This window comes from Pelobates fuscus, chromosome 13 (genome assembly GCF_036172605.1).
Source record: "Pelobates fuscus isolate aPelFus1 chromosome 13, aPelFus1.pri, whole genome shotgun sequence".
Classification (NCBI taxonomy): domain Eukaryota; kingdom Metazoa; phylum Chordata; class Amphibia; order Anura; family Pelobatidae; genus Pelobates; species Pelobates fuscus.
The window spans coordinates 104,818,101-104,845,219 of record NC_086329.1 but is presented as its reverse complement, the minus strand read 5'-3'; the positions used below and the strand labels follow the sequence as shown (position 1 = coordinate 104,845,219).

At 43.2% G+C, this 27,119-nt stretch overlaps 1 protein-coding gene across 3 annotated transcripts in view; it reads left to right on the top strand.

Moving 5' to 3' along the window:
- Nucleotides 1-24,461, top strand: part of ADAMTSL4 (ADAMTS like 4) — a 131,424-nt gene extending 106,963 nt beyond the window's left edge. For all 3 annotated transcript variants that reach the window (XM_063439934.1, XM_063439933.1, XM_063439935.1), the window contains 11 exons: nt 11,331-11,535; nt 12,045-12,217; nt 13,960-14,068; nt 15,153-15,401; nt 16,855-16,984; nt 17,680-17,884; nt 18,970-19,143; nt 19,858-20,031; nt 20,482-20,661; nt 20,950-21,094; nt 22,432-24,461. In XM_063439934.1, coding sequence (XP_063296004.1) covers nt 11,331-11,535; nt 12,045-12,217; nt 13,960-14,068; nt 15,153-15,401; nt 16,855-16,984; nt 17,680-17,884; nt 18,970-19,143; nt 19,858-20,031; nt 20,482-20,661; nt 20,950-21,094; nt 22,432-22,571 — 1,884 coding nt within the window. In that variant the 3' untranslated portion in view covers nt 22,572-24,461. The remainder of the gene's footprint in view (nt 1-11,330; nt 11,536-12,044; nt 12,218-13,959; nt 14,069-15,152; nt 15,402-16,854; nt 16,985-17,679; nt 17,885-18,969; nt 19,144-19,857; nt 20,032-20,481; nt 20,662-20,949; nt 21,095-22,431) is intronic.
- The last annotated feature ends 2,658 nt before the right edge of the window (nt 24,462-27,119 follow it).

Genomic DNA, 27,119 nt, shown 5'->3' with positions numbered 1-27,119 from the left:
AACCGCGCTCCCTCTGGAGTGTTTGTCTACATTGCAGGGAGCTTATAAAAGGTGAACCCCCAGGGCTGCAAGCATTGCTACCAACCGCTAACACCGCACTCCAATTATAACGCTTAAAGGCAGGGAGGCCTTCCCAAGACTCTGCATGTATCTGTCAGCGCTGTCAAAGCAAAACTACTGTCATAAACCGTCATTAACTCTTACCTCAGCCAAACGAAGGCACTATGGATGTTTAATAACATGTCACAACAAATATTGAGGCATGAGGTTTTCACGTATCTTTTTTTGGATTAACAAAACCGGTCAATCCAATTAAATCGCCTACTTTTAAAATCGCACATGCCTTCATTCCAGTGTGGATTTTGTTGGTTTGTTTTAAGTTTTATGGCCCATATTATTACAGCAGGGAGTACATCTCTTATCCCACACTTTTAGAGCATGTTGTACTTATATTCATAAACTTTGGAAATGCTGTGGAGTGCAACTTCCATCACCCTCAGCCAGGTTTTTCCTACTGAGCATGAAGGGAGCTTCAGTCCACGACAGTATTGAGCATTAACCCGTTAATTTTAGCAGTAACATTTCAAACTAGTAAAAAGGTTGTATAAAACATCTGCTTTGCTTTAAATGAAAATAAATTGGTTACCATTTCTTCAACAGTTAGAGTTAAGCTTTTTCCTACACAGGTCTCCACGCTCTCTTCTTGGATCAGTCTCTGGTGGCCATAGTGTGAGGCAATCTATAAATCGTGAGCCTGGGGTGGAAAAGGTTCATAAGGACTGATTTAGGATGATCTACAGCCCCAGCAACATAAAACTGCTTGATTAGGATCCCTCAAGCATTAGGACCCTAAAATGACTTTGTGTTTCTATTTTTGTATGGCTTGTGCCATAGACTGTAACTTTCTACATCTTGTGTATTTTAAATTCTTTATTTTGTTGTGCATGAAGGTATAACAGTGCATATGTGGTACCCCGACGGCATTCCACACACGTTTAAATGACAAAAATAACATTGGGGTACAGAGGCAAGTTTGCACATTTTTTATATTATTATGAGAGGTCAGCTGTATGAGCTGTAGCTTAAGGGAGTATTCAACGCTTGAGACAAGATATCAGTAGGTAGAGTTATGTTTCAGGATTAACAGACATTAGCAAACAGTGGGTCCCTGAGACCTGTTAAGATTCGCATCCGTGCATTAAGTGGTTTGAGTATTACCAAGATCAACAGATGAGTTACAAGATGTTGGCAAGCATGCTGCTAGAAAGCTGACTAAATACACAGAGCTGGCAGGCTATACATGTTACTTAGTGGATGCATGTGCGCGCAAGCTTACAGGATCGAAAATGTATTATTAGTGTCATACTATGCCATGCCACTTGCATATACTATGCATAATGCATACGCTAAGTGGACTGACTCTCCCTGAGTAATTACGCAGTGGTGCTGGTCTGACCTGGGACAATTCTAACAAAGCATTGCAGTCCTGTACATTAATAATGGCATTTCTTCATAAGGCAACACAGGTGATGCATTTATCATTTGAATGAGAGGTGGGGAACAAGAGAGATATAAAACAAGCAGAGATATAAAACAAGCAGAGATATAAAACAAGCAGAAGGTGCTTTCTGTACTGGTCGCTGTTCCCAGTTGCTGCGGGTCACAGCAAGGCCGGGTACCATGGAGGTCATAAACACAGGGCTGTCCGGAGTGCAGGTAAACGTGCAACGAGAGTCCACCGTTTGTAAGCCCAGCTAGGTGTGGGTCGGTATTGGTCAGGCAGTCCTCTTTAGCCAATTCCCACTCTGTAAGGGGGCCACTGGGTGTTCTGAGAAGGTGTCCACAGAGGTGGGTAAGGGTGATGTGGGAGCTGTAGTGGGAGTCTTACCGGATATGGGTCTGGCACACAGGTCACCCAGTTCTGGGTCGGATCAGTGACCGAATTCGTGAGGCTGCTTGCTCGAGCCCCCTGTCTTGAGGCTATGGCTCTGTGAGAAACTTGGCAGCTGGAGCTCAGTCCCGTTTTGTCCCTCAGGATGGGGGCTGCGTTTGCAGCGTGTGTAGCTTTGCGGCTCCCTGCTTTGCGGCTGTGGCTTGAGAGGGTACACCAGCTGTGCCTTCCCCTGATACCCTGGTCGGGTGAGTGGCTTGTGTGGCGTACTGGACTAGTGATTTCGCTCTCATGGATGTGGGGGTAAACATGTGGCTTGCCAGTATAGGTCTCCTGTGTGCTGTGTGTTGCTCCCACTCAAGTGCCTTGCTGAGAGGCTGCAGCTTTCCCTCTGTCCTGGGTCTGGTGCGGTCACTGTATCTGTGTTCAGACGGCTGTTGTGGCTCCATATCGCAGGAGCCGTTATGCAGGTGCTCTGAGCCGCCGCCATCTTGGGTTTGGGCCTCGTGTGTCCAGCGCCCTGAAGTCTGCTTGCAGGTCGGCTTGAGTGCGCCCCAGCGTGGACCGGGATGACCCCCCCGGCCCAGAGGGGGGGGAACAGGAGCCGGCAGGCATTCTACTATCCAGCGTGGGGCAGTATAGGAGGGAGACAGGGCAGCGGCCGTCCACCCCGCTCCCCCTAGAGTAGGCCGCGGCCTCCGAAGTCCCGTGCTTCCCGTGGGGGGATCCGAAACTCCCGATCTCGGGGTCCGCTACCCTTCCCACTGCTGTGTGAGTAGTCCCCTGCAGTTTGCTAGTTTGGATGGTCGCCTATGGTGGCTCAGAGATCGGGTTTCTCGGGAGCCCATCCGCCATGCGACCGGTCAGCATGGCGGTCCGGCCCCGCCCCCCCATCTTGTGTATTTTAAACACTCATTTTGTGTGATGGACGATTTTGACCTTCTTTATTTATGGTTGTGCATGAGAAATACAAATCTTCTTGCAATGCCTCAACAGCATAGGCAAGATATTGGGGGAAAAAACAAGCTTAACATAGTAGAGTACTGCACATTTTTAGAAAGGAAATTCAAAATGCTTTTTTCACATGCTTACTAACAAGATATATAACCAGCATTAAGTCGTTGTAACACCAAGCAACATGATATATACCACGTTTATATTGGCATACTATCAGTGCATGCCTCTGATGTAGAGAGTCAGCAGATGCCTGTGCTGTGGAAGGCCTGCAGGCGCACGGTCACAAGTATTGCGGCAGGTCTCTCCCTAAAGTGTTTCCAGGCCCTCTGCTCCAAACCTTCACAGGAACTACAGCGCAAAGTCCACTGACCTCGGTGTTTGTAGCAGCGGACGTGGGGTGGAGTACCCTGCGTGTATGGTCGGCGCTCAGGCTATGGGGTTCCCGGACCAGAAAGAGAGGTACAGGCCCCGGTGTCATCAGAAGGCAGATGCCTGTCAGCAGAGGCAGGTTGCAGTGCTCTTGCCCTAATTTGTTGCCAGAATTGTGCACACTTGTGGTAAAATTTGGAGCCAAAGGCCTTGCAGCTTAAGAGGTAATCTCTTGCTTTCCCTGGAGAATGCTTTAGATCACCATCTTGAGATCAAAGGCGCTGCTTTGTGGTGTCATGTCAGACCGCAGGTATTATTATTATTACTGGTATTTATATAGCGTCAGCATATTCCGTAGCGCTTTACAATATTATCAAAGGGGGAGACTTAACAATAAATGAGGCAATTACAAAGACTTACAGGAACAATAAATTGAAGGGGGCCCTGCTCAAAAGAGCTTACAGTCTATAGTAGGTGGGGTATAAAACAGGACAGGAGGTAGCAATCAAACAAGGTGGAGTGAAGCAGAGCTGGAGGAGAGAATAGAGTGCTGCCCATTAGGAGAGAGCATGGGACAAGCAGGGCTGGACTGGCCAACTGGGATAACGGGAAATTTCCCCGTGGGCCGGCATACTAGCTGGCCGGTGCGCGGCCGCCTACTGCGCACTGTCCCGGGGGCTGCACGGCACAATTACAGGGGGACCGTCAGGAGGGGATGCGCTCCCCTCCTGCCGGTCTCAGAATGTTGCGTGGCCGAGCAGGCAGACCGCAGTAGAGGAGCTTCTGTTCTCCTACCCGGTCTGACAGGAAGGGCTCACAGAGCGCACAGAACTGCTTCCTGTCAGACCGGGTACAGTAAGCAGGAGATCCTCCACGCGGGGGAAGGGGGGGACTAATGGGACACAGGGAGAGCTGGGAGGGGGGACTAATGGGACACAGGGAAGCTGGGAGGGGGGACTAATTGGACATGGAGAGCTGGGAGGGGGGCTGATGGGACACAGGGAGAGCTGGGAGGGGGGCTGATGGGACACAGGGAGAGCTGGGAGGGGGAAACTAATGGGACACAGGGAGAGCTGGGAGGGGGGGGAACTAATGGGACACAGGGAGAGCTGGGAGGGGGGGGAACTAATGGGACACAGGGAGAGCTGGGAGGGGGGGGAACTAATGGGACACAGGGAGAGCTGGGAGGGGGGAACTAATGGGACACAGGGAGAGCTGGGAGGGGGGAACTAATGGGACACAGGGAGAGCTGGGAGGGGGGGAACTAATGGGACACAGGGAGAGCTGGGAGGGGGGTACTAATGGGACACAGGGAGAGCTGGGAAGGGGGGAACTAATGGGACACAGGGAGAGCTGGGAGGGGGGGAACTAATGGGACACAGGGAGAGCTGGGAGGGGGGGAACTAATGGGACACAGGGAGAGCTGGGAGGGGGGGAACTAATGGGACACAGGGAGAGCTGGGAGGGGGGAACTAATGGGACACAGGGAGAGCTGGGAGGGGGGGAACTAATGGGACACAGGGAGAGCTGGGAGGGGGGGAACTAATGGGACACAGGGAGAGCTGGGAGGGGGGGAACTAATGGGACACAGGGAGAGCTGGGAGGGGGGACTGATGGGACACAGGGAGAGCTGGGAGGGGGGACTGATGGGACACAGGGAGAGCTGGGAGTGGGGACTGATGGGACACAGGGAGAGCTGGGAGTGGGGAACTAATGGGACACAGGGAGAGCTGGGAGGGGGGACTGATGGGACACAGGGAGAGCTGGGAGGGGGGACTGATGGGACACAGGGAGAGCTGGGAGGGGGGACTGATGGGACACAGGGAGAGCTGGGAGGGGGGACTGATGGGACACAGGGAGAGTTGGGAGGGGGGACTGATGGGACACAGGGAGAGCTGGGGAGGGGGACTGATGGGACACAGGGAGAGCTGGGAGGGGGACTGATGGGACACAGGGAGAGCTGGGAGGGGGGACTGATGGGACACAGGGAGAGCTGGGGAGGGGATATAAGACCACATGGAGGGCTGGGAGGAGGGTATAGGGATACATGGGGGCTGAGGGCTGGGCGGGAATAATGGGACACATGGGGGGTGCTACAGAGACACATACAGGGCTGGGAGGGGGTATAGGGACTCATGGAGGGCTTGGGGGGTCCTATAGGGACACATGGCATGGCTAGTGGGACACATGGAGGGCTGGGGGGGGGGGCTGGGGGTTAATGGGACACATGGAAGACTGGAGAGGGTGGAATAAGACACATGGAGGGGCTGGGGAGTAAAAAGACACACAAAGGTGTGTGGGGAGAAAGAGACAGGGGGGGTTGGGAAAGGGGAACAGGAGACACACACAGAGAAGCTGAGGAAGACTAACAAGAGACACACAGAGGGACGTTGTATTAAAGGGACACTATAGTCACCAGAACTATTACAGTTTAATGTAGTGGTTCTAGTGTCTATAGCCTGCCCCTGTAGGCTGAGCACTGTAAATGCTACCTTTTTAGAAAAAGGCAGTGTCTACATTGCTGCCTAGGCACATCTCTAGTGACAGTCACTCAGATGGCCACTAGAGCTGGTTCCTACTCCGGTGCTGCACACTCTGCATGGAGGCGCTGATCGCTCCCCATAGAGATGCATTGAGGAGATGCTTATTGGTGTGGCCACACATGTGCAATAGCCCACCAATGCTTTCCTATGGGAATTGAATTGGCATTGACTGAAATCATCCAGTTGTAAGCCAAAGTGAAGAGCACACTCTTATTACTTTTTTTTTTTTACTGCTGTGCAATAACATGCATTCAGAATTTCAGTCTAAATAACAAACTTTTCCAGGGCTGCTTTTCATTCCCAGTCCGGCACTGGGGACAGGTATGTGAGGTAGAGGTTACTCTGGGAGGCCATAAGCTTTCCTAAAGAGATGGGTTTTGAGGCACTTCTTAAACGATTGAAGAATAGGGGAGAGTCTGATGGTATTAGGCAGGCTATTCCATAGGAAGGGAGCCGCCCGCAAGAAGTCCAGCAAGTGTGAATTGGGCGTACGGGTGTGAGCAGCGTACAGGAGAAGGTCATGGTATGTGTCCAAAACTGTTGCGGTGGAGATCGGGATAACCCCTGCCGGTCCAAAGGAGGGGATACATGGCCCGCCAGACACCCGTCTAATGGAGCCTCATCAAGGTCAGGTGCCCCTCCCAGTTATGTCCCACTAGGCTGCGGCTGCAAGGTTCAACTCTCCGGCAATACGTGTCTTGTTGCCAGGTACAGAGATGCTGCTGCTGGATGTAAATGATAGGTGATAATGTGCAGTTATGTGAGGAGCTGGGCAGCCATGCGTCTGCCCAGTATGGTGGTCAAGCCCCGCCCCCTGTGTGATGGAAAATGTATGTCATTGTAAACAGGTCTGCTGGTCCAGCAGGCCTCTTCCACCGTATTCACCTGATTTCAGTGGGAATTGAGGTATCCAAGGTGATTGCCCTGTCAGTTATTTTGTTGTTCCCTTGTAAAATTTAATCTCTGGAGAATTCACAGCCCAATTCACTTTTCTCACAATTAATAAAGCCCTAATTAATATAGGTTACAAAATCCTATTTCAGAAAAGGGACAATTTGAGGTCTACATATCAAGGATTATTGCCCTATCTCACCCTTCTAGCTGAAGCCATATGAAATGACTGTGCAGAGAACCCATCTGATCTGTAACACCGTGAGATCGAGACGGACATTTTGAATTCCTCTTTTAGCAGTAATAAAACACAAATACGTCAGGATCTGTCTGTGCTGCCTGGGGCTCAGAATAACCTTTAGATAAACCCACAATACAAATCCTATAAAATAAACAAATTTAATAAAAATGAAGTTAATTGAAGTACCGGCTTTGAAGAGTGTGTGTTTATAGACAGAGAAATGCTCAGTTTAAATATGAAATTAATTACTGCCTTCAGGATTATAAACCAGCGCAGGGTCTTTGGCAACCTGTTTTGTAGCTGTGTGAGTGTAATTAATGGTGAGAGGCCAGGAGACGCTATAGGTAACAGTCTCAGACCTGTCAGTAGGAGACATAAGGCAGCGCACACAGTCTCCAGCAGCTATTAAGACCACATGCGATTTGTAACCCCGGCCAGTGCTCCTGTGAAGTGCGGCCAGGACCACGTCGCCTGCTCCAGCAACAACTACACCATGCCGAAAGACAATAGCATCCAAGGAATGGGCCTGTTAACCCTTACACTTCAAGGGACATCTGCTTTCAGCAGCCCTGTGCATCGCAATGTCCACTATTCTTTGTTCCTCATTGTCACCAAACAGAGAAACCCCCCGACCACCGCAAAAAGTTCTGTTATGTAATAAAAAAAAAAACAGAAACCCGAAACATGCACGTTGCTCATACCATCCCTCCATCCCTCGCATAATGTTCTCGGCAATATGTTTTTGTGGTCTCCCACTTACTGCTTTTGTATTAGGACGGAGATTTTGACATGTATGGTTTGAAATAAACAGTCTGCTATGTTCATTCTGTGTTATTACTACATTCGAGTTTGCAGAGCTGATGCCAGGGTTGCCCGCACTGCTGATACTGGAGAGGCACTTTAGAGGTTACAGCCTCTCCTAGCTGGGTGTGAAGTCTTTCAGGGTCAGTTACGAAAGGGAGAATTGTTCTAAATTCAAATTAAATTTCAAATTTAAATTCATGGTAGCCGAACTGGAAGCATAGCTAGCTGGAAGAATTTCTTCAGTTTGGCTACGTTGGCCTTAAATTTGAAATTCACTTTGAAATACCAACAATTCTTAGTTTAGTAAATACACCTGCAAATATTTCAAGTGAAGTATGTTTCCTTTATGTGTGCGTGTGTAGATCGTGGTTCTTCAGTGAGGACAATGGTTTGATATTGTCAGTCTCTCTGTCACGTGTGTTAGAAGCATCGGGAGTTTAATTCTCTTCTTGCTCTTCTACCCAGCTGAAAGGTTTTGAAATTCACCTTATTACTTTCTTTACAGTTTGAGACTTCTAGATGTTCCCATTAATGTGTTTCACGTTTAATCCTCTTTGTGTGGTAAATGTTTTTATTGCAGTTTTTACTAAAACCACTGTAATGGTCTCGGGTTTTTAATAGTAAACTTGAGACCGTTTCAGTACATAACAGGCAGAGTGCTAGTCCCCAGACCCACTGGCTCACACCCACAATATGTTTTATATGGCCCAAGCCAGGAGCCAGTGAGTCTGCTGTGCTCCAAACAATGTCCTGTAGTGATTCCAGGAGCTCGGTCTGGCATGCAAAGTATACCCAGGGCAGGTCTCCATATGGAGCACAACGCATACAGGCTGCGCTCCTGGCCAGAGCTCTCCAGCTTTGTATGAGAACAGGTTTTTATGAAAAATTGAAGATGTCATGGTTTTGGGAAGATTAGCGAGTGATAATGAAAATCTGCTGCATTCAGCAACTACCAGTATTTAATAATAAGTAAATACGAAGCCTCCAATATATGGACTTAATTACTGGATTACTGAAATAATAAATCGAGAGTATTTAACAGAACTCGTCAGCCTCTGCGTATCACATATTATTAGTCATCTGGCCTTTTCAGCATGTATCTAATCAACCTTTGAGTTCAAATTCCTGCACACAGTCTAAGAACATTTTAATAGCATTTGCAATACGGTATTGTACACACAACTTGCAGAGTGAGGGGAAGTCCAGGTCAAGGTGCTCATAAGTCCAATATAATGTATAGTTTGAAGTCTAGATGTCCTACAATTCTCTGCAAATATCTATAACCAGAGAGATGGAACACTTTATTTTTATATTGCATTTATGCAATATCTGTTGGATGCTGCACACATGACTTATCCTGATTACATCCTCATGTTATAAATATATATAAAGAGGTTATATGTTCATACTCTTATATGGCAGCTCACATGGCTTTGTTGGAGATTTGGGGGGTAATTGTGGTGCTGGTCTCAAACAGTACCTCCTGCAAAACTTGAACTTCTAAAAAAAATTGTTTAAACAAAATAAATCATATAAACCGATATTCTACTAAGTGAATGTGTAAACTGTAATACAGCAGTGTTGTATGCTGCTGTGAGTGGGACATTGAAGGTTCTCTGGGTAAACTGATTTACACATTGCAAGGTACCGGTTTTCTGTTATATCAATTAGATAAGTGAATAACATTATGAACAGATAATAAATGTAGGAATGAATTAGGCAAGAAAGCCAGAAAACCATCAGCTCAACATACAATAATAACGATAAAGTAATAATAATTCCCACTATTAGGTCATACCACGGTGTCATTATACATGCACAGCCATTGCTCACAGTAGAAAGTGTTTGTAGGAGAATATCTACACTCCTGTAACTGCTTGATCTAAGAGCTGATAGATTTCTTTATTTGAAGCATTGTGTTGGGTGATCCATAGTTACATAGACAAAAAGAGACTTGCGTCCATCAAGTTCAGCCTTCCTCACATATGTTGTTGCTGTTGATCCAAAAGAAGGCAAAAAACCCCAGTCTGAAGCGCTTCCAATTTTGCAACAAACTAGGAAAAAATTCCTTCTTGACCCCAAAATAGCAGTCAGATGTCTCCTTGGATCAAGCAGCTATTACCCCACTAATTAGAAATGATATCCCTGTATAGTAAAGAGATTTAAATGTAACATTTCTTTATAACTAAAATGTTCCATTCATTTTATTAATTTTGTAGCTTGCCTCTGTACTTTTTCTAGTGCCATGATGTCTTTCTTTAGTACAGGTGCCTAAAATTGCACAGCATATTCAAGATGTGGTCTTACCAGTGATTTATAAAAGAGGCAAAATGATATTCTTATCCTGAGAATTAATGCCCCAATTTATACATGACAAAACCTTACTGGCCTTAGCAACTGCAGATTGAAATTGCATATTGCTGCCCAATAATAAACCATGTAAGATCAGCATTGTTTCTTCATATGCCTACAAGCAGCCCTCCCTGCTGGCACACACACACAGACAGGACTTTTTATCCTACATAGCTCCCAAGTTATTACATGGATCAACTCTGCCAAACCCAGACTTTTAATCCAACAAATCAAATGGATCCCATGCATACAAACTGATATACTAATATAATGTGATACTGTTATTCATTCCATCTCCATAAATCAGGCATTGAAAAAATACGTATTCAGGTAGAACTCAATCCTTACATCTGATGCCGGTAACTGAGCAATATATGGTACAATTCAGGAAGCCTGGAAGTAATGTATCCTCGGCAGTGGTGGCTGGTGACGTTTATAGATGGCAGGGCACGACCTTCCTGACTTGTTGGGCTCTATCCACTTGGCCCCAAGAGAAGCCATGACGTGTTCAAAACCAGCTTCATCTCTAGGCATGAGTAAGGGAGAATAGAAGCTGCAGATATAATGACAAACGTTTTTTTTCTAACACCCACTTCTCCATTCAATGCCAATACATTGATTTATTTATTACCGCCACACCTGCCCCTATGAACCTGCCTTCACTGATTGTCTGTGATAATAAGAGACACCGGAGAGAGATGTTATTGTATCAAGGGTCAGATTAAAATACATTAAACTTCCCAATATTTGAAATGGACAGAGAGGGACACTTTGATTTTAGGGGTCTGAGTGGGAGCAGGGCTGTTTTAAGAAATTTTACGTAACTTACTAATTTATACAATTAAAATGTAATTTTACAACAAGAACAATGTATCTTATTTATACAGATTGATTTCTAGACCCATTTAATGTAGTTTGAAAAAACACATCACTGGAAGTATTATTATTGTTATTGCGGTGGAGCCCTGTGATGCACTCAGACACACCAACAACATGGAGAAACATTAGGATACAAAAGGGCGAGAAAGGGATTTCAAAATAACGTATTCTCCTAAATAGGGACACTTGGGATGTATGGGATATTGCTCTATAAATGGTTTTCCTTGCTGGCTTTCTTGGGGGAATATTTGGAGACACTGGGGATCCTCACTTTATTGTAAAAACCTGATAAATTAATTGTGGGTGTTCTGTCTGTAAGTATTTCGCATGTTTAGAATTATAACATATTTTAAGTTTATTTTTAACCCTTATAAATAGCTGCCATTTCTTTATTCCTCTTCAGAGCCCTGGCTGTGATGGGATCCTGGGCTCCAACAGCACGCTGGACACCTGTGGAGTATGCGGTGGGGATAGCTCGACTTGTAAGTTTATCACTGGAACTTTTAAAGACACCAATGTTCCCATTGGGTATCACAAAATTCTGGAGATCCCGAAAGGAGCAACCCAGATCAGTGTGAGGGAGCTGACGTGGAGCCCCAATTATCTGGGTGAGTATATCCGAACTGCATTGATCTGCACTCTGTCACAGCTTCGAGTGAGAGAGAAAAATTAGAACAATATAATTGTCTTCTGCTGGAGATTTATCAGAATACTGGAATAAAATGATCTCATTTGAATGTATTTTTGAAGATTTAGTGAAGGATGTGCTAGGAATAGTCTGAAGGATATAGAGCTTTCAGTGAGAGGGAGGGAATGGAGGACAAGGTCAGTTGGATGGGAGAGAATTGGAAAGGGTTGATGGGACTGCAGGTCAGTGTGGACAATGAGAACAGGGGACAAGTTTGGTGCAGGCCAAGGAAAGACGCACAAAAACCATGTCTGTTTGAGGTAAATTGGACTTGTTCAATTTCAGACAATGCTTGGGGACACACTGTGCATTTAAGGGGAGAGGAAAGGGCGTGGGGGTTAGTTCAGGAGGGATGATCTATGTATTCATATGGTCAGGAAGAAGAAAATAACACCTAAAATCTCCACATATTCTCATCTCCATTGTTAGCATTAAGAAGCCGCAATGGGAAATCTATTATAAATGGAAACTGGGCTATAGACCCCCCTGGAAGATACGAGGCTGGAGACACCGCGTTTATTTACACTCAGCCAGGGCGGGAGGACCAGGAAGGAGAAACGTTCACTGCAGCAGGACCTACCTCTGAAGCACTGGATGTCTACGTGAGTATATCTTCCATCAGGACATGTTATAATAAATATGTAGACTTTTTAATTGGGTAATTATCAATTTGTTTGTGGACACAATCATTTATTTATTTTGTCACCCACTCTCTTTCCTCCACTGTATATGTAATAATAATGCAAACTGTAAAGGTAATTTGGTGGAGTTATGTTATCTTGCCTTCTTTCCCAGTAGACATTATGTGGTCTCATTTTCCCCAGCAGAGACTTGTGCCTCCTCCGTTCTCCCCAAGGGAGACTAGTGAAGTCATGTTTTCCTAGCAGAGACTTGTGCCGTCTCTGACCCAGATTTCATGTGCACGTCCATGAATATTTTTATAGGCAGATGAGTATTTGGAGTTCACAGCTCCAAGTTATGAAATAACTGATTTATTGGCAGGTTCCTAGTGACATTTAATTTATAAAGGAAAAACTCGTCCAGGGATAACAAAATCTGATGTTGTACAATCTCTGCTTCCTTTTAATTCTTGCATAGTGTCCTAAAAAGTTTACAGAAGCATCCAAATCTAAATAACGAATGGAAATAAGAAGTATTTTGCACAACACATGGTGATCTCGTTTAAATAGTTTCTTGCAATTAGCTGGCGTGTGCCAGGAATCCAAGGTCACTGCTGATACTCTGCCCTGTGTCCTAGTTGGTACGAATTCAGCAGCTCTTCTCTTGTATTTTGTGATCTCACGGATTCACTTCCTCTGACTCATGAAATAACTGCTCTTATGGAAATTGTGACTTTCCTACGTACAAATTAACCTCTCCCTCACATGTTCATTGTTCCCTATTGGAAACAAACCTTGTAAAAGGTTATCGGCCCAGTTGGGTGTGTAATGTGTCATGGGTCAGTAGCCATCCTTCCATTTGTACTTATTTACAAAATCCCCCCAAAAATGATTATACAGTGATATATATATATACATACACTCAGTTGATTTTGGAGACAAGGGAATTATGGGCCTCCAGGAGCCCAGGTCACACCTGTCCTGAATCCAGCTGGACTGTTTCGATCCGGCCCCCAGGTCACCTTCCAGGGATTCTTTTTGCAGGACGTCAAAGTAAATTTCACCAGAAACCTGATGGGGCAGTTATAGGCTTCTAGTATATCATTTATCATTATATATATTATATATTCTTGTCCAAGTTTAAAGGTTTAGTTAGTTGAGTTTGCAATGGTTTTGATTTATCTGTCTTACTGCAGCTGTTTTTTTCTTAGTTTTCTTCTCTAGAGGAATTAGGGCTATGTTCACTATTGGTGATTCTTTCAACTGATCAGTAGATTTATACTTTACATTTACACACTCTCACTTGAATGTAATATATATCTAATTAAGAAAAGTTGATGATACTAATTACTTGCCACATCTCTATCGGTTCCCCAATATTTATGGGTAGATTTGTGTCATGGATTCACGTGTATAATGAAGATTGGTGAGAGAACAGACCACATTTACAACCTTTACATGGTTTGCAAGTAACTCCTTCAGATGGAGAACTTAACTCTCCTCCTCTGTGTATTTGTGATCATTTTATTAGGTCTAAAAGAAGGATAATGTTTCAATCTTCTTCAGGGCTTGGAGAAAACCTTTGCTAAATCGTAAGCTTGCCTTTCTAACGGAACCTTTCTAGGATCTTGGAGAGGGCAGTGCCGGTCTATGTCATTGTGATATTGGAAGGTACAAGTCTCAGTGCGGTGCTCACCCCTTGTTTCTTCTATTCAACTCTACAGATGATCTTTCAACAGGACAACCCCGGGATCTCCTTCCAGTTCTTTATATCCTCCCCTCCCAGCTCTGAACATGCTGGCCAGGTCCCCAACCTCCCCCAGCAGGAATATGGTGAGCTTATATTTTAGAATGTGTGTGTCATTCTGTAACCCTTAAAAAGGAACCGGATAGCTAGCTAAAATGTATCTATGGGTTATTGTGCTTTTGATGTTTTGGGGTTTTTTTTTTCTCACATTTCAAAATGTTTGTTTTTTAGTTTTTTTTTTTTATTATTATTAATGTACCTAAATTAAGTAGAGTATCCCCTTCAATGCAGTACTTACGTGCTCATTCCACATTTCTGGGTAAGTGGCTAAGGCAACATTGGGCAATGCAGTTACCCACAACATTTAAAAGCTCTCTGAAAGCGATATAACCATTTAATCTAATTGAAGTGATTATAGCGTCTGTAGTGTCCTGGAACTGTCCATCCATTCAGTGTTAAACCATTTAATAGAAACATTTTAATATATAAATATAAAGGGAATCAACACCGTAAAGGAGGAGACTATATTTAAAAGAAGAAAAACTACCATAAGAGAACATAGACTTAAATTAGAGGGGCAAAGGTTTAAAAATAATATCAGGAAGTATTACTTTACTGAGAGGGTAGTGTATGCATGGAATAGCTTCCAGCTGAAGTGTTAGAGGTTAACACAGTAAAGGAGTTTAAGCATGCGTGGGATAGGCATAAGGCTATAAGATGAGGCCAGGGACTAATGAAAATATTTAGAAAACTGGCCAGACTAGATGGGCCGAATGGATCTGCCCTCACATTATGTTTCTATTTTCAAGCAGTTTAACACCGAATGAGCCATTAACAGTGCAGACCCCACTGGGTGTGCACTAAGGCACATATTTCACAGTTCTATCTAGCCATACCGATTCATACCAGCAATGGGAGCTGTGATAGGATGAAATCAGTCAGCTGACCATCACAGCAAATCACAGCCATTCATTGCTGCTCAAGAGAATGCTCCCTCATTAGCCCAAGCAGCATAGAGGAGATGGACAGCTGGGGATTCCAGGAGATTTCACCCTGCAAGAATATCTTTTTCTATTCATTCCTCTGTTTTTTAGTAATGTTCCCTAAAAGGGCTGTGTTTTACAATGAGAACATTAAAGCAGTGTATTAACACTTTTTTTTTTCCTTTAGGAGCTCTAAGGTCAATGTCATCAAGTGATCCTCTTCCACTCCCGATCTCCAGAAGTCATGCTGTAGAAGAACGAATTCCAGTCTCTCCTCCACAACCAAGGCCACCACCACCAAGACCAGCGGGTACCCTACAACGTAACATTCGTATCCCACCACTGCAGCCACCTCCAGTGCATTACTGGCCAGAGCAACCAGAGTTTTTCTGGAAACGCGTTGGAAACACACCATGCTCCGTTACATGTGGAAAAGGTGAGATTTTAGTCACTGAACAGCTAAGGTGAATGTTTTAAAATAATCAAGACAAGGGAAAGAGAGGGAGGAAAAAAAAGTATCTAAAGTCAGACCCACGAATGGACAGTGCCATTTTAATATAATCTGAAACTACTGAGATTATTGGAGATAAAAGGTTGCCATCAAGGCCCCTGTCTCATTCTTGTCCAGCAGGGCTTTCTACCATATGTAGTTTTGCCCCCACATATCGGTGTTATCAGTCTATTCTCAGTCCTGTTCATAGTTTAACCAAGCTGTGTACATTTATTAATGTTATGTTGTTACGCTGATTGGGGTGACGATTCATGTCGTTTTACTTGCTTGAGCTGTCCCTTTAATTCAATATTTGATTTATTAAACTGTATGAAGGAATGGCTCTTATCCAGTGTAAAAGCCAACCTATAAAATGATTGGGACTTAATGGGAATAGTGTTTCCCATGGAACATGAGCCTCCTCATAAAAGTCCATCCCTGTCTGTGCTGATATTATCTCCCATTTTGTCAGATCTTATGAGCCCGATGTATTTGCAGTAATACTGCAGACAGACACAGTATAGCTGCTAGCAGTGTTCACATGAACAAAGAAAATGATGTGACTTCATTTTTCTATCAGATAACAGGGACGGTCACTGTCTTGGATCCAGGGAAACCTTTGTATGGTCAAATTAATACAATGCATCGGTACAGAACCTGACCCACCGGCCAATAAACATGCAATATTTTAATGCTAGACATTCTCCCCTGAGAATGTCGGATAAATCCCATCAGCACCAAATGTCCTATATATTTAAAATAGATATGGGATGCATTTAAATGTAAGATTTCTTTGTCAAGCAAAGTAATGCTCTGAATACTGACTGGAAAGTGTCTTCCATATCTGCTATGTTAAGTTTTGCAGCATAGTTTTTAGTCCACCTCAAGTCATTATTTAGAAATGTTAAAGATATTGCTATCACTGAGATTTGGGAACAACTCTATTGTAGGTAGAGTAATGCTATACACAAGTAGCACTTTCATTTTTAATTTAAACTTTAATAAGAATTAAAAATGTGTACTGTATGCCTAACTGTGCCGAATTTAAAATCAACTGAAATACACAAAAGGAATTTCATTTCAGAACATTGCAACACTAAATTGTCCATTGGAGTTAGATATTTTTTTTTTTTTTTTTTTAGCAGATAGTGATTTTTTTTTGTGTTGTTCTCCACCACTCCGAAATCTGCGTAAGCCCACCTCTACCATGTCAACATGTTTAATTTTGAATCTCAAAACTCAACAAACTTTGAATTGGTGGGAGGGGGGACACAAAAAAACTGCGTTTTATAAATGTCCTGTTTCCTGATTAATTTAATTGATTTCTCTTGTTGAAACCAATGTAAGTTTTTCAACCTAGTGCCCCGTCTAATTGTGACTTTTCCCACCTTTTCTCCAGGTTTCTGGTATCCCATTTTCCAGTGCGTGTCCCGGAACTCATTAGAAGAAGTTGGCGACGAAGAATGTGATCCATCAACCAAGCCTTTCTCTCAGGAGGAAGCCTGTAACACACAGCCGTGCCCTGCGTTGTAAGCACCAATGTTTTATCATAAAAGACAATATGTGCCAATAGAGCCACGTCTAATGCATAGGAAACTGCACTGTGTGTACGGTTTCCCAAATACCCATACACTATGCAGAAAAACCTCGTGGAGGCTGTACTCGTCCATGACTTACAGATCCTGCTGCGTCCATACTCCGCTGTGAGTGCACGTTACAGTTGGAAGGCTTGGGCACCAGATATACCTGGACAGACTTGGCATTCAGATGGTTCATGCTGCCAGCAGTGGAGGTTAAATTGTATTCCCTAGCTGTGTCTACATTGATCACAGCTGGCAATAACTGTCAGATCTACAGGTGTGCTGAGTATTATGTGAAGTGATGTCACTAGGCGACATTGGATTACTGATGTTTAGAGCTAATTGAGATCACATAGGAAACAGCAGTAATTGTGTGCACTGTGTTCCAGCTGCTCCCTCTAGTGGCACAATATACCAGTCACCAAAAAATAACAAAGTATGGCTTTATATTAACTAGTGCGCTATAGATTTAAAAACAATAAACAATTTGAGAAATCCTTATGGTTGTGTAGTATGAAATGACTGGTACTATCAGTGGATTATTTTATTCTCTCTAATTCTCTTTTTTTGAGTCTCACAATTAGCTAATTGTAGGAATGGCCGTTTACCTAATAATGTCAACTTTTCTCTTTCTCTGGCTGCAGTTGGGATGTCGGAAACTGGTCGGTCTGCTCTCGGACATGCGGCAGTGGGATACAGCACCGTCAGGTTCTGTGTCGGCAGATGTATGCTAATCGAACCACCATGGTTCAGCCACAGAGATGTAGCAATCTGGTGAAACCCAACGTCACCCAGACCTGCCAACTCCGAATCTGCAGCCACTGGGAAATCCAGAGCAACTGGACCACGGTATGTGACTGTTACAGTTGGGAGGTTTACTAATAAGGCCACTTACTGGCCAAAAAAGTAATATACAACTCTGATCCTAAAACGTCCGGGCTTCTCGTTTTACAGGTATCATGAGGGGTTAACTCCCTATATGGTGGGTTTAGTAATCTACAGATCAATGTGTCACATTGGACCCACGCTCTGTTTGTATGGGTTTAGTAATCTACAGATCAATGTGTCACATTGGACTCACGCTCTGTATGTATGGGTTTAGTAATCTACAGATCAATGTGTCACATTGGACTCACGCTCTGTATGTATGGGTTTAGTAATCTACAGATCAATGTGTCACATTGGACTCACGCTCTGTATGTATGGGTTTAGTAATCTACAGATCAATGTGTCACATTGGACTCACGCTCTGTATGTATGGGTTTAGTAATCTACAGATCAATGTGTCACATTGGACTCACGCTCTGTATGTATGGGTTTAGTAATCTACAGATCAATGTGTCACATTGGACTCACGCTCTGTATGTATGGGTTTAGTAATCTACAGATCAACGTGTCACATTGGACCCACGCTCTGTATGTATGGGTTTAGTAATCTACAGATCAATGTGTCACATTGGACCCACGCTCTGTATGTAGGGGTTTTGAAAGCCTGTGTCTGTTTCCTTCAAGCTGTGCGAGTTGGTGACATTTTTGTGTACTCACAGACTGCTTAGAGACTAAGATAAAGCTGTGTCACAAGCCATGTGTTTATTTACTTTATTGGTCTGATTTCATGAAGCTGGTTTAATGTTTATTTACTTTATTGGTCTGATTTCATGAAGCGGGTTTAATGTTTATTTACTTTATTGGTCTGATTTCATGAAGCGGGTTTAATGTTTATTTACTTTATTATTTGTCTGATTTCATGAAGCAGGTTTATGTTGGTCCTGAAAAGGAGCGTGAATGGTAATGACTGCTCTGCTCTTCTGTGGCTGTCAATGAGATTGTAATTAATTAGTCCACAGTGATGGTTGATATAGACTGATGTTTCCATGACAATGCTTTATCTCATGGCATGACTCTTTAATTCTTTGTTCCTCATTGATTCATAGTGCTCAGTCATGTGTGGCATCGGCCAAAAGACCCGTCATGTTCGGTGCATCAGTAACCATGGCGATATGGTGAGTGAGGGAGAATGTAATAATCGCCTGCGACCTAGAACCAATGAGGCCTGTGACATGGGTCCATGTGTCCGCAGCTGGTTCCACAATGAGTGGAGCCCTACGGTAAGTCTCCCAACAAACCTCTTATGGTAGATTGATGAAAGGATCTTCTATTCTGAGCAGCATTTCCTAATTCCCTCCTGATGTTACTGGTTCCATGAATTTCACAGTGTCAGGGGAACCAGGTAAGGGCCCTACAGGCATTTCCATAGCGCTCTATTGGCAGTGAAGTCTCACAGTAATCACTTTTGCTGTGGGCAAGGGGAAGACATGATGGACTGTCTACTTCTGCTCTGCCAACAAGTCACAATTCAAATTTAAGGTCAACCTGGAACATTTCTCAGTTAGATATGCTTTCATCGCATCTACTTTGGCCTAACTTTTGAAATTCACTTTGAATACTTGTGTATATTTCTGTGTATCAGCCAAACACCACCTAGTAATGTGAGGAAAAAATCTCCCTCTTTATATTACAAAAAAAGTATTCCAAAGAGCCGTCAAGTTATTTTCTTTTCAGAATTAAATTTTTTCAGCAGCGCATACAGGGTTTTTAATGTCCTTCTTTGACCCTGTTACATAATATGCTTTTTGTTTATTCTGGGGTCGCAATTCTCAGATGATAGAAATGTAATCAATTTAAACTAACTGGAGGTGCCACTCGCGATCTATGTTTTTCTGCCATGTTTAATGTGAGAAGGCCACTGATCCCAGGAGAACCCTGTTTAGGCACCAAGCCTCGCTCTGCATATGTACTTACGCTGGCTCTGTTCAATACAGTGTTCCTCAGAGTGCGGCCCAGGGATCCAGCGGCGCTCGGTCTTCTGCCTCTCAAGTTCCCCCACTGACGAGTCCCAGGAGGGGTGCACTGGGTCCAAACCCTCTGATATGAAAGTGTGTAACAGCGGACCATGTGAGCGGACAGTACGTTGGTATACAGGACCCTGGTCACAGGTAAGCCTGGCTCCTTCGTAAACACACAGCACTGACCTTTATTTATATTTATTCTTGACAATTATTGAAAATTGTTTTAACGTTTCAGCAGCTCTTTTTAATCTATTCTATTGAAGAATTTAAATTGTATTGAAGGTGAAAGTTAATGTATTTTAAGACTAGTTTTATCCTGCTTTTAATTGACTACTGTGATCATTTGACTCTGGAACATCAAAGGAAGAACACAAGATATATAAAGCAAGCCGATATTCTGTAACATGGTAGGGTGGTGATATGCTATGGTTTGTATTCGGCTTCTTACTAAGGTAGTGCAAGTAACTAAATTCTGTCTGTAAGTGCAGATGACCATTTTATATGCTGTATAAGCCCATAGATAGTGCACATGCAATGTATAAATGTGTTACATAATGGGTGTGTAATATGGACTGCACCACGATGTGTTTCTTCCAGTGTTCTGCTGATTGTGATGAAGGGTCCCAGCGGCGTGACGTGATCTGTGTGAGCAAGCTGGGCACAGAGTTTAACATTACGGACCAGTCTGAGTGCTCCCACCTGGACAAACCTGCCTCGCTTCAGTCCTGCAATGCTGGATCTTGTGGCTCTCGCTGGTTCACCAGCCCCTGGAGCGCTGTGAGTGAGCACAACCTGTTCTAAATGCTTTATAATACTCCCCGACCTGCTAAATGTTTGTCAGTGTCATTAACACCTCTCGCGTATCTAGAAATAGAAACAATGTTTCTCTAATATAATGAATGCCTTGGTGGTACCAGGATTGAAAGGGATTGTAATATTTAATACACATTTAAAGAAAATGGAGCTTTCCAAATTCTGGGTGATTTTCAATGGTTTCAATTCCAGAGACGCCTTGACAGCTGTTCATTGCGTGCGTCATTGATTTTGAATCTCTGTCTCCCTCAGTGCTCGCAGTCATGTCTCGGCGGCGTTCAGACACGGGAAGTGCGTTGTCTTGCCTCTGACAGGACCTACAGTCACCTGTGTGACCTGGACAGCAAACCAGAAGAGCGCAAAGTGTGCAACACGCAGCCCTGCTCCGCTGTACTAGGTGAGAAGAGAGAGGAAACCGCCCTGAGCCCCCATTACATTGCAGGCTTCTCCGTCAGTAAGAGGTTAATAACTAAGATCAAGCATGGACGTACTGGCAGTGTGCAACATTCTAACCAAGTCTATATCCCAATAACCATAGCTCTAGTGCTCGTAGCATAGACTGTATTCCCTAAACACTAACCTGTAGTTACTGGAAACCAATCTGCAATATTCAGGCTATAATAGCCCAGCTGTGCCATTGCAGAGTTGGATAACGTTTCTAAATCGCCTCTTAAGTCCGGCAGTTTTACATGTGCTACAATTTGCTGTTTAGTGAGTAAACGTCATGATGCTGCATCCCCTTCCCTGTACCCGCCTGCCAAATCTTTCCATTTAATCCAGCATGGAATGGCCTGCTTATTAAGTCCTGCAATCACTGACGGTGTGCACATTTTATGTAAAGGATACTTTGCTAATGTGTAAAAGTGTTTCTCTTTTTTTACGTTTGATTACTGCCTCAGTGCAGCCCCATTCACTTACCGTGAGATAGATATTGTCTCTGATCCAATCCAGCGCTTCTCATATAGAAGCATTGCGTAAACGTGGAAAACTGTGCCCTACCACTCCATTAGATGGCACAGAGAAGCCATAAACCCAGTGCTTTTCTGTGAGAGAATTCACATCATCCAGCATCATCATCAAAAGGTATTAAGGTGGAAATGTCTGTAGTAGATCTATCTCACACACAACGGCAGCTATACACACCAAAAGCAAGATGTTGTGGTTTTGGTACTTAGAGTGCTCGTTTAAAAAAAAATAAAACAAACACTATAATTAATTACCATAAATCTAACAGAACACTGTACTGATTATGGAGCCAAAAGTGCCCTGGTTCCCTTCCACGGTTAGTACTCAAACTGTTTGACTTGCCTGTCTGACAATTAGTAGTTATAGTGGCTGTCAGACCACAATATGAATAGTTTTTAAATGTACATGTTAATGCTGGACTGCTTGATGGTGGTAGCTCTGCCCAGTGTCAGGCGTAGGAGAGAAACTGAGTCAAAGTAGTCCAATCAGCAGCCAGTACAAATGGAGCTCAAATGTACTAATTTTGGTCTGTATTGAAGGGTGCAAAAAACATGTCTTACCAGTACCAGACAAGCTACTGCAAAAACAAGAATCCAACATATTGTGTCCTCTCTGTAGGCAGCACGTACCCAGGAAACAGAGGGCATGGCCTGTGTCTGCGTTATATGTTTATAAACAAACTAATTCTGTATTTAACGGCTTCTAGTTTTTATTTTCCTGTGTGCGGTTGTTAACAGTTCTCCCTACTCTATTGTATCTTTTATGCAGATGAAAACTGCCGGGACCGATTTCACAACTGCGCAGTGGTGGTGCAAGCGCGACTCTGCGTCTATGCCTATTATAAACAAGCCTGCTGTTCCTCCTGCACTCACTCACTGATACGGTCACCAACCCCTGACAGCCGATAGCCACACGGATTGTCATGGATGTCGCATGTCTCCTCCTTACCAGATTCTATATTTTCTATACACAGAAGAGACAGTATTTATTGAACCTCTATGGAGCTGGCCCGGCTACCAGCAAGCAAAACCCTTGTGATCCCTGCCAGCGGAACAGAGGCGTTGACACATAAATGTATATTTGCTTTTAACATTGGCCTGGCTGGCAGAGGGGAAATGTCACTTTCCCAAATTGTCTATGGTGCTATAACCAGAACAGGTGACTGTGAATCATATGCAACAGAGCGTAACGTATATACGGATCTCTTAAGCATCGCAATTTTATTATAGGAATTGTGTTTTCTATGCAGTGTCAGAAATTATTGGCTACTGTAAAATAACAGATTATAGCCAACTTAGTACTACCGGAAATAGTCTTTGCCATTCCGGTGGACGTATGCAGAAGATTTGGCTAACCTGGTGATGTTCTGCGATTAGAGGGTGCACCCTCTATTTACCGCACCCTGAATTCTCCCTGGCTTCACATGCAATTCACCGCTCTATTGCTTTGTTACTTCAGATAAGACTGGATCTGTGACCATAGTGACATTTTATAGCCAGCATTCTGTTCTAACCATGTGTCTGGGTGCTGTTAATCCGTGTGACAATATAAGACCCCCTGAAAAATTGGTATTTCATAAAGATATAACCATTAGGAAATTCAGATTTTTGACTGTGTTGGAATTTCACTGAAATTCCAAAATAGTCCAGAGATATACAGAGAAAGTAAACAATTACTTTCTCTATATTACTCATCTGCCTGACTTTCTTTGACTCAGGACAGAGTCTAAGATACACCAGTGACGTCTGCAGGGAATAGGTGGTTTCTATGGAAGATATCGTGGGATCCTTAAGGGACCACTATAGGCACCCAGACCACTTCAGCTCAATGGTTAACCCTGCCTTCTGAAAGCATAGCAGTTTCAGAGAAATCTTTTGAGTGCGTGCTAAAGTCTAGTTACAATGACGTGACTAATGTGAGTTTTGTGCAAAAAATAGATCTGGCGTTAGCATGAACTAGGATCTGGCAATGGTCCTAATCTGCTTCTTTTTCCAGCCTGCTCTTGTCCACCCTAAGCAGTCCTCCTTTCACTCACAGCACTTGGATCGGGTAGTGGTGGCCTAGAGCGGCGAGATGTGCTGCCACTCTGCTCAGCTCACTGCGAGCATGTGCGATTTCGTGTTCACTGCTTCTAATATAGAAGCACTGTATTCTCACGCACCCAAGATCCAACAATGCTTCTCATAGATTTGACCTCTGAGAGGGAACCGGTATCTCAGCTTGATGACAGTGGGGAAAGGATTGGGGAGAACCTGGACCAGTGTTTGATTCAAGGTAAGTTTTAAGTGGGTTATTTAGAAGATACATTTTTTTTTTTTAAATGGCGGGGATGACAAGTGCCTGATTGGTCTTTTTAAAAAAAAAATAAAAATGAAAATCTGGTTGGAGTAACCGTTGACTTAGTTACAGCTGATTTATGAGCCATTTACAATAAAAGGTCAGTAATGTGATTTTATGCTCAGCCAGATACGAAGTACATTTGTGTTTGTAAAGTACTGTATTTGTTGTGTTATGGCCTGCTCATGTGGATAGACATTATCGACATTGGCCAGTAACTGTGGAAGGTGCAGGACTAAGCAGGTGCCTCTCTAGGAAATGAAAGTGCACAAAGATGAGATTAGTAGGAAGAGAAAATTAAGTTACAAAAATTAATGAGCAGAGGAACACAGACCATGAGGAACGTTCAACAAATTGCTTGTTTTTATTAAGGGACCCTATAGCCAACAGAACAACTACAGCTTAATTGAATTGTTCTTGTGAGTGTAGTCTATTTCAGAGAAAAGGCAGTTCTTACATTAACCCCTTAAGGACCAAACTTCTGGAATAAAATGGAATCATGACGTGTCACACACGTCATGTGTCCTTAAGGGGTTAAAGCCTAGGGACACCTCCAATGGCCACTCCTCACTAGAGGTGCTTCCTGGGGTAGTGCTGCCATTCAGTGTCTCCACCCTCTGCATTGAGACACTGAACTTTCCTCCTAGAGATGCGTTGATTCAATGCATCTCTAGAAGGGGATGCTGATTGGTCAGGGTGGTATTTGGCTCCACCCCTGACCCACCCCTTGGCTGAGAGCATCAGAATTGACAATATCAGCCAATCCAATGATTTCCTGTAGGAACGTATTGTGATTGGCTGAGATCATCAGCCAAGTAGGTAGATCAAGGATAGAGCCAGCACTAGCAGACTGGAATGAAGGTAAGATTTACTATATTTAGGGGAGTATGGGGGCTAGATGGTGTTTTTAACATTATAGGTTAGGAATACATGTTTGTGTTCCGGTCCCAAAGTGTTCCTTTAAAAATGTGTGAAACAAAATTCATCTATTTTAAACCTGAGATTTTGTGTGTAGGGTTTGTGTGTTCAGTGCAGCAGTGTAGGCTTTAGTCCCCCAATTTGTGATCATTAGAAGTGTTTTACTTCTTCCCATCACAATGGAAATTATGTATACAGAGAGATTCTGGAGCAATCGCTAAAAGTGAAGGAATTCGACAAACACTCCTGCTGTTTCCATGGTGATTACTGCCCATTTTGCATGTTGCCCTAGAATTGCTGCTTAGACTGAGGTCTTGGGCAGAAATCAGATTTGTGATGTTTTTCCTATACTGTCTGACCAATTTTTCCCAAATATCTATATTCATTCCTTTTAATCCCTTAAATATTACGAGTCCTATATGAACTTGGGATATCTACATCATCCTGCAATCCCCATGAGAATAGAGGCAGCCAAGATGTAAATATACATACTACATATATTAAATGTTCATTTCGAATCCACAACATACAGATACTTTAATTCATCACTCCCTTCGCCTAACTACAACAGCATACAGAAAAATATATAATAAGTGGAGCGCTGATTAAATGAATGTGCGAGGGGTTAACTAAATAGGGTACCTAACTACCTATAGAATACAATACAAATACATAAATATATAACCCCTTCTATAGTAATAGACCAGAAAATGACCTTACTAGCGCACTCAGAGTAAAGTAAAACACAATTTAATATAATATAATATAAAATTATATTAAATTGTGTTTTACTTTACTCTGAGTGCGCTAGTAAGGTCATTTTCTGGTCTATTACTATAGAAGGGGTTATATATTTATGTATTTACAACAGCATACAGCTATTTCAATATATATCCAACAGTGCCCCCTAGTGGATCCTCTGTTTAACATCATGATGACGGCAATAATCCCGTGTATTCACTAACAGGTAATCGCCCTGAACTGAAACCCAACTCAATAAAATAGACTAGTTGGAACATTCGCAACTTTGAAATGTATTTTTTAATTTACAGTCAAATTTCTTTAATATTCATTAGGGGAGGGGAGATATAGGTATAGGGCAATTATAATATAAAATTACATTTATACTGTCTGTAAAGCCTAATGCAAACTACAACATTTCATGTAAAAATAATATAACTATATAGTTTTAAAGAAAATATATATATTTTTATTTGGGATCGCGCTATACCTGAGAGGTTTTACATGAGGCATTAAATGAATAATTTTACCTGGAGCCCACGGCTCTCGTTCACATATGGAATTATTTGGGGGTAGGTGCACTGCTTGTTTAGTTACATGAATACCCCCTCGTGTGAGTAATGTTCATTTTCTATTGTTTTCTAATTGCTTTCGTAACTGACACCCTGGAGGTGCTGGTGGATTTCTTGGGGCACATTGCTCCATTTACTGCTTGTTAGCTATATGTCAACATATAATTTGCTTTTTTCACGCTGTGCATGTCGGCAACACGAACGGCACAATCATACTCTGTGCAATCCAACGTCCACAAAAAGTATTGTTACCCAAAAACAGGAATATCAATTAAAGTTCATGTTTATAATCACAAAGCCCATGTCTTCCAAAGACAGCTCTGTATTGAAACCTGAAGGAACTGTCTCCAGGAAACATGTATTCCTGAAGTGACCCATTCCATTCACTCCAATCACCACAGCCACTACATACAGCATCATTCTGTAGTTGTTATGGTGCCAGTAGTTTTCGAACAGTTTAACTGTCTACCTTGGGTCTGCCAGGTGCTGATCCCCGTCTCCACTACAGCGTAGGAGTTTCCGTTTGTTCTCCTGATTTAATGGGCTTACCTCAGACACAGAGCTCCTGACTCTCTGTTGTAAGTAGTGGGGATGGACCTCAGGTAAAAAGTCAAACCATTCTAAACAGTGTGACTACTTTCAAGGCGAACTGTAGTGGTTCTGGTGCTTGGAGTGTTCCTTTAAGATATCATCACACTTTGGCTTATAGAAAGCTGGTAGAAATTGTGCAAAGTATGATAAAAGCCAACGTGTCCGGCGTCAGTCTTCTAATTGTGCGGTCTATAATTGTAATACGGCTAAGCTACATTTAAAATGCTGCATGTAACTTGTTGAGTGAGGCGTTACGATTACATTAGATCTTCGACTCCAAGAAAGTGAACCTTTTTT